The sequence below is a fragment of the Eschrichtius robustus genome, chromosome 11 (genome assembly GCF_028021215.1).
Source record: "Eschrichtius robustus isolate mEscRob2 chromosome 11, mEscRob2.pri, whole genome shotgun sequence".
NCBI lineage: Eukaryota > Metazoa > Chordata > Mammalia > Artiodactyla > Eschrichtiidae > Eschrichtius > Eschrichtius robustus.
In genome coordinates this window covers 77089162-77096415 of record NC_090834.1, presented here as the reverse complement: position 1 = coordinate 77096415, position 7254 = coordinate 77089162, and the positions used below count along the sequence as shown (strand labels likewise).

Sequence of the window (7254 nt, the reverse complement as noted above, 5' to 3'; positions counted from 1 at the left end):
GGGAGTGCAGGAGGAGGAGGAGGAGGAGGAGGAAGGGAATGAAGAGGGGAAAAAGAAGAGAAGAGAAGGAGGGAGAGAATGCAAAAACCAGAGCTGGTCCTCCTGCTTCCAGAAAGCAGTTGGTGGGGAGGGGTGATAGCGAATGAAAACTCTGTGGCAAGGTTAGAGCACAGGTGTTCAAATACTTTCGACTTTTTCTCCCCTATTTTATGGCAAAGCTTCAAAAAGAGGAACATTTGAAGTTCTCCAAAGACCTGTCTCTTTCGTTTCCAGGGGACTCCAGTTAACTTGAGCAATGCATTTCCCATATTTAAATAGCCACTTATTTAACAGTTGTTCTTTCCTTAGTGGTTTTCCAGGGCCTGCTGCCCAGAATGCCTCCATAAACAGTCTTGGGCTTAGAAACTCCGTACTTGCGTCATGTTGGAGCATTAATTCAGCTCCAGAGCCCGACCTAAATAACTTTTTAATCTGAATCAAGGGAGAGCTTTAGCGGGCTCCATTTCTGGTTTAATGTGATATAAATCGCAGATGCACTTTTATTGAATGGTTAAAGCAGCGACATGGAGATCATCAACACAAAACGCCCTGAACAAAACCATCCAGAGAAATAAAGCTGGTTAATAAGATTTTTGAGAAAGCTTTGTGTTAAAAAGCAAAAAAGGAAAACCAGCTGAAGGTGACAGTTAGTTCATGGTTAATAGGATCAGGGCGGCCTGGCGGGCTGCACACTTCTCTTTGGGGAGGTTCAGCCACACTAAAGAAATGAATGGGACATTTTACACATCTGTTATCTAGCCGAGAAACGGAATTGAGGCTCAGCGCCACCCCAGCCCCAACCCAGCAGAAAACAAAGTACTGTCTACAGGAAGATTCTCATTTGAGGCACCAAATTAAGTAAGAATCGTCTTTCCTGATGTGGACCAACGTTTTTGGGAATCGCGTCCTTCGTGCTGTTTTCACGTGTTTGTACATTGCAGTTGATGAAGAAGCAGCAAAACTTTGGCCGGGTTAAGCGCCCGCAATGGGTAGGACTCTCTCGGGCCAAATCCCAACCTTTGCTGCTGTGCTTTTAAAAGTCCAGGCTGTGAGTTTCTACTGAAACTGCCGAGGGCTTCTAGAGGTTAGGAAAGAGCCAGCAGAGCACCCACAGCCTCCAGGTGTCCTTGCCTGAGGCAGCTTCCAGCAGAGGTAAGCCCTTGGGAATGGAATCCGGCTGCCTTGCCCCTTTTCGACGCTCTCCTCTGATCCTCCCCCGGGTGAACTGCCGTTCGTTCCTCAGTGACACTTATAAAGATACGTCGCTGAAAATCGTTTTCTAAGTTGCTGGGAGTTTGCAGGAGAGTCATATTACTATTCAGGTATCCACTAACTCTCTCAATCTCAATTAGTTTCCCAACATGAAATAACTCAAATCAAGACCTCCCCCCTCCAATCCTAGGGACACACATCCAATAGCCCCAAAGCAGCAATTTCAAGTCTCCCTGGGTTGTTAGAACGGCACTCCCCTACCCCACATTTATTTAACCCACCCATCACATCTGCTTTATGCCTCAGCTGGAGTAATGTATAGGGCAGAGACCAAAGAGGGAGTATATTTTCATGTTCACTGACTTGAAATTTTCCATTGCCCTCCCCACAAGGGGGGAGGATTATTTTGCTGATTGCCTGGAGATGAATTTCTATGAATATTTATTGATTTATTTTCCAGGCTCAGCAGGGGAGCTGCAAATAAATTTAGTGCATTCTTTAAATAATTCCTTTTCTATGAGGCAAGATGTCATCTGAAACTTCTAAATAGGCATTTAATTAGCCCGGGTGTTGCTTCCGAACAAAAACTCCCGGCGAGAGCTTTGGGGGCGCACTGTATTGCAAAGAGGCGGTCGATACGCAGAATTGATGCGCGGCCAGCCTTTGTTGCCAGCCCATTGTGCGGGCCATGCTTATGAAGACTAATCCAATCATAAATTGCACCCCTGCGCCAATCAGCGCGCCCAGAGCCTCCGGCGAATGAAGCTCGAGTGGAGAACTTTGTTGAACTTCATTGTCAGAGCTGTCACTTTTCAAAACGCTTTAACGGGCGGGCCACTATAAAACCATCACCTCGAAGGGAGGACCGAGGAGGACTCGCAGACACCCAAGTGGGATCGTTACTAGAAGACGTTTGCTAAGCCCAAGAGAGAGGGCGGGAGGGGCGGGAAGCCCAGCATTTACCCTCTGGCCACTGGAAGAAGGGTTTTTCCGCCCGCCCCTCGCCTAACATGATGTTCCCCGGCCTCCTCGCGCCCCCAGCCGGGTACCCCAGCCTCTTGCGCCCCACGCCCACCTTAACATTGCCCCAGTCCCTGCAGTCGGCATTTTCCGGCCACTCGAGCTTCCTGGTGGAGGATCTGGTCCGCATCAGCCGACCCCCCGCCTACCTGCCCCGCAGCGTGCCCACCGCCAGCATGTCGCCCCCTAGGCAGGGGGCCCCTGCGGTTCTCACAGACACAGGGGCCTCGGACCTGGGCTCCCCGGGGCCAGGCAGCCGGCGGGGCGCCTCACCGCAGACGGCCGTCTCCCCTGCCAGCGAGCCCACGTTTCTGAAGTTTGGAGTGAACGCCATCCTTTCTTCGGCGCCCAGAACTGGTAAGTGAAAGCAAAACGCTAAGGGCCGGTCTAGATGCAGAGTCCTTCTGACCTCAGTTTCCCACACGCAGCGGGTACCCACGCTCACAGCAGTGCACACACGTACGCAAGATCCCCGAGGCCCCACTGTCAAGCAATGTGAGACTTAGGTTAAGACGATTCACGAGAAGAAAAGCCTCCAGGTTCGCCCCACCCTCAGAATGAATTTGAACACCTACAGTCCGAGCGCGCACAGTTCCCTGGCGCAGTGAAATTGCGCGCACGCCCCTGGACGTCTGCGTTTCTGTCCTTGAGCTTCTGAAAGCCAGTTTTTGTTAAACCCAAGACAATATATTTACTAGCTTAGCAAGTATTATCGATCTGCAATTCTTTTCTCCCCCCCCCCCGCCACCAGTTCTTCTATCTCGTTAGTGCCTAGGATGACATTGGGGGGGGCGGGGGGAGGACGCTGAGGACTACTGGGGGAGGGGGTTCCACAGACAGAGACAGTGTTAGGAAAAGGTTTACTTTACTGTGTCAGTACATTGAGTAAGATGCCTTTGAAACCAGCCGAAAGGTTAATCATGTCGTGTATTCACTGTGCTGTACAATAATCATGTACTTAATCAAATTCCCTTTCTGTCTCCCTCCTTCTGTTCCTCCTTTCCTCACTCTCTCCCAGAAACGTCCCCCGCCTTGCTCCAGAGTGTCCCTCCCAAGACCTTCGCCTTTCCCTACTTGGAAGGCTCCTTCCAGCCTTTCATCAGATCTTCTTATTTCCCAGGTAGGTCTCACCCCCCTTCCTTTCAGGAGGCTGGGCGTCGCCCCAGCCCCACCCCGTCGCTCCCTGCCCCGAAGCCATATTTCTCCGTCCACCCCACGGGGTTACGCTCCGGTTCAGAGGTTGCAAGGCGTACAACATTCACGAATCCGTCGCGCCAATTTGATGCCCTATTTAGCACAAGCAGTGACTGCTTGACACTTTGCACCAATTCCCTGCTCTACAAATTAGCAGGAATTGTCATGGTCCAAATTTGAGGCGGTTCCCTTCCCGGCGAGGAGCTGTTGGCATCCCTTCACGCCGCCGTTTTCCCACAGAGTCAGTGCACTTGGCCACGATTCCCCACAAAGGTTTCAGCACCATGACCAATTGGTCAGCTCCTCCGGGCAGCCACACACAGACCAACCCTCGCCCCTCCAAGCCGCCGAGAGACACCTACCAGCCGGGGCTAATTTCTCTTTAAGACTCATTCAGGGCTTCAGGCTTTTCACAAGACCACATGGGGTGCCCTCTTGTGTGGGATGCCTGGGGTTGCCCAGGGGGAGGGGGACTAGATCCTCCCACAACCCCAACCTTCTATTTCCAACCTGATTTCCCAAACTCTTTCTCATACCGTCCCCCCACCGCCATACCGTTTTAAAGATCCTAGAGCTCGTAAAATAAGTCGGAGGGAAGCCCATAATAGGGTCCCGGTTTAAAGGAGAATCACCTTAAACAGGTTCACAGGACGTTTTCATCCTGGAATCCCAGTGGTGACGCAAACTATGGCTCAAAAACTCTGCAGCTGGTCAAGATTAAGGAGACAGGAACTCTTATAAAGGGAAGAGAGACTGGGCATGGTCGTTGGGGGATGGGTAGAACCTCGACAGCACTTCCAAATATCAGCGAAAGAAACAAGCAATTGATTTTTGAAAGGGGGAGAGAGAATTCACCCCCCCTCACCATTCATGCTACTGCTGATAATGGAATTTGCTCCCTTTCTCCCCCATCTCAATGCTCTAACAAAAACAACCCGAGCTTTATAAATAGCTTTTCATGTCCATTTAATGAAAATGATTCGGGGAAGAGAAGCCTCTGCCATCAGTATTCTCCCAATGGTCTTGGCCTGCAGTTGTGTTTAGTTTGAAAGTGTAAATCTCTTTTGTCCCAGTAATATATGGCTTTCGCTGCTTGTCCTTAGTCTTTTTCTGTTAGTTCATTACTACACAATTACCATTCACGCTTCATTAGAGTCTCTGTTTCTTTTGGGGTTTTTTTTTTCTCCCTTAAAGCGAAACTCTCCCCCCTTTTATCATGCCAATACCCATTGGGAAGCGGTCAATGTGCTAATTAGCTGCCACTTTTCATGTATTCTGGCCGAATTCTTTACGTTTTGTGGGGGAGGGGAGGAAAGATTAATATAAAAAAAGATGAATACTGATTGGATTTTTTCAAAACATAAAAAATCCAAAGCGGATTTTCTCCTCTCTATCAAATCAGTAAATCACCTCGTTTTCATCTAAAGAATGCAAAAGCCACAAACGTGTTAAAAGCTTAGGGGGGAACCCAGTGGCTGGCTACTTTATTTTTACAATTTACTTTTTTCTGCAGCTATATTAGCTGATGCACGCAAGTTAGTTTCCCTGAGACCGTTGAATGGAAAAACGAAATAGGCTATTGTGGGGGGTCTTTTCTGTGTTTCCGTGGTTTTACCTAATCCGGGTTTGCACGGTTGAAAGGGAAAGTTATTTGGGCAGAAAGCGCCTTTCACTCTCGCAGGTTTGTAGGTTCGTAGCCTGTTCTCCAGGGGGAGAAAAAGGAGAGCTTTAAAGAGATGAAGGGATCAGAGAGAAAAACCTAAGGAGGCCGCAATGGTGGGGCGGACGCCACCGGCCCGGGCGGGCCACCGCCCACTCACTCACCTCGCACCCCTGGCCTCCGCAGCGTCCTCCAGCGTCGTGCCCATCCCGGGGACCTTCTCCTGGCCACTGGCCGCCCGCGGCAAGCCTCGTCGGGGCATGCTGCGTCGAGCCGTGTTCTCCGACGTGCAGCGCAAGGCGCTGGAGAAGATGTTCCAGAAGCAGAAGTACATCAGCAAGCCCGACCGCAAGAAGCTGGCGGCCAAGCTGGGCTTGAAAGACTCACAGGTGAGGGCAGTCTCCCCAGAGCCCCTCCCCCCACGCATCGTACGAACGGACAGGTTCTCTGAAACCGCTTAGGTCCCATTGTACAGACGCGGTAAAGTCCAGAGAGGGAGTAAGTGCACGAGCCAGCTTCGCGGAGGCTTCTCGCGATAGCCCGCCACTCTCCCCGCCCCGTCGCTCCCGCGCCCAGCGTCTCCCCCACCCCCGCCCACCTGGGCCAGGTGCCGGAAGAGAGGGCGAGAGGTGCGTGCGGCCGAGCTGGTGGGGGTAGGGTGCGGGCCACTTCCGGTCCGAACTCACTTTACCGGGTGGGGAGCCGGCAAAGAGAGGAAGAACGGGGCCTCCTTCCCGCCCACTTGCGGCGGCGGCGGCGGCGGCGGCGGGGATTCCGCGCTAAGCGCTGCTTCTCCCCGGCTCTCACCCCTCTCGCCCCAGGTGAAAATCTGGTTCCAGAACCGACGCATGAAGTGGCGGAACTCCAAGGAGCGCGAGCTCCTGTCTAGCGGGGGCTGCCGCGAGCAGACCCTTCCCACCAAACTCAATCCGCACCCGGACCTCAGCGACGTGGGCCAGAAGGGTCCCGGGGACGACGACGAGGAGGAGGACGAGGGCCCGGGCAGCCTCCGCCACCGCCTGGCCTATCATCACCCGTCCTCCGACCCTCGGCACCTGCGGGACCCGCGCCTCGAAGGGCCGCTGCCCCACTCGCCCGCGCACTCTGGCAGCCCCGACAAACCTTCGGACTTCTCCGACTCCGAGGAGGATGAGGAGGGCGAGGAGGAGGAGATCACCGTGTCTTAGAAGCCCTCCCGCGCCCGGGGTACCGATTATAAGTGCTTTGAAATTGAAGAGGTGGGATTCGGTGCGTGTTCACTTGCCCCCGCTGCGCAGACGCTGCGGCTCCCCGCTGTAGAACTGTCGCCTCGTCGAGGGCACCCTGGCCCCTTCCATTGCCCCTCAACGACATTCCCTTGCCCCACGCCACCTACTAACAGCCCTCTCCGCATAAGTTAAATTTAGGTCTTGGTCCCAGCCTTAACTCTGCCGCGAGGGCCCCTGTCTAGCCTCCTTATTGCAAGATATTTTCAACACAGTGGGGTGTTCACTCTCCCAGGCGGGGTTTAGCTGTGAGCCAGGCCCTGCTGGTCTACAGCAGCAACAACCCTATAAGGTAAGAAACCTTTTCTCAAGTAGGAAACCGAGATAGGAGTCACAACATCAAGCATATAACTTCAAGACCCCTGACTTCCTAGATCCCTCCACCTCCCCATCTTAGGTAGCGAGGGCCTCTTGCCCAACTCCAGACACTGGTAACCCAGTCTTCCCGTAGCAGTGCCCTTAGAAAGCTCAAGAATTTCAAAAAAGAGGGGCTTCCCTGGTGGCGCAGTGGTTGAGAATCTGCCTGCCAATGCAGGGGACACGAGCCCTGGTCTGGGAGGATCCCACATGCCGCGGAGCAACTGGGCCCGTGAGCCACAATTACTGAGCCTACGCGTCTGGAGCCTGTGCTCCGCAACAAGAGAGGCCGCCATAGTGAAAGGCCCGCGCACCGCGATGAAGAATGGCCCCCGCTTGCCACAGCTGGAGAAAGCCCTGGCACAGAAACGAAGACCCAGCACAGCCATAAATAAATAAATAAATAAATAAATAAAAAAGAAAGGCAAGTAACTTTATGTTAAAAAGAAAAAAAAGAAAAAAAATTTCAAGAAAGAAAAAAAAATCTACCCGTGCCTTCTGGTCTAA

At 52.6% G+C, this 7254-nt stretch overlaps 1 protein-coding gene across 1 annotated transcript; it reads left to right on the top strand.

Annotated features, from left to right (window-relative positions):
- Nucleotides 1-2261: 2261 nt before the first annotated feature.
- DBX1 (developing brain homeobox 1) lies at nt 2262-6312 on the top strand. The gene is made up of 4 exons (XM_068556714.1): nt 2262-2628; nt 3290-3391; nt 5312-5514; nt 5947-6312. Exons 1-4 carry the CDS (start codon nt 2262-2264, stop codon nt 6310-6312), a joined length of 1038 nt encoding a protein of 345 aa, XP_068412815.1.
- Nucleotides 6313-7254: the final 942 nt, after the last annotated feature.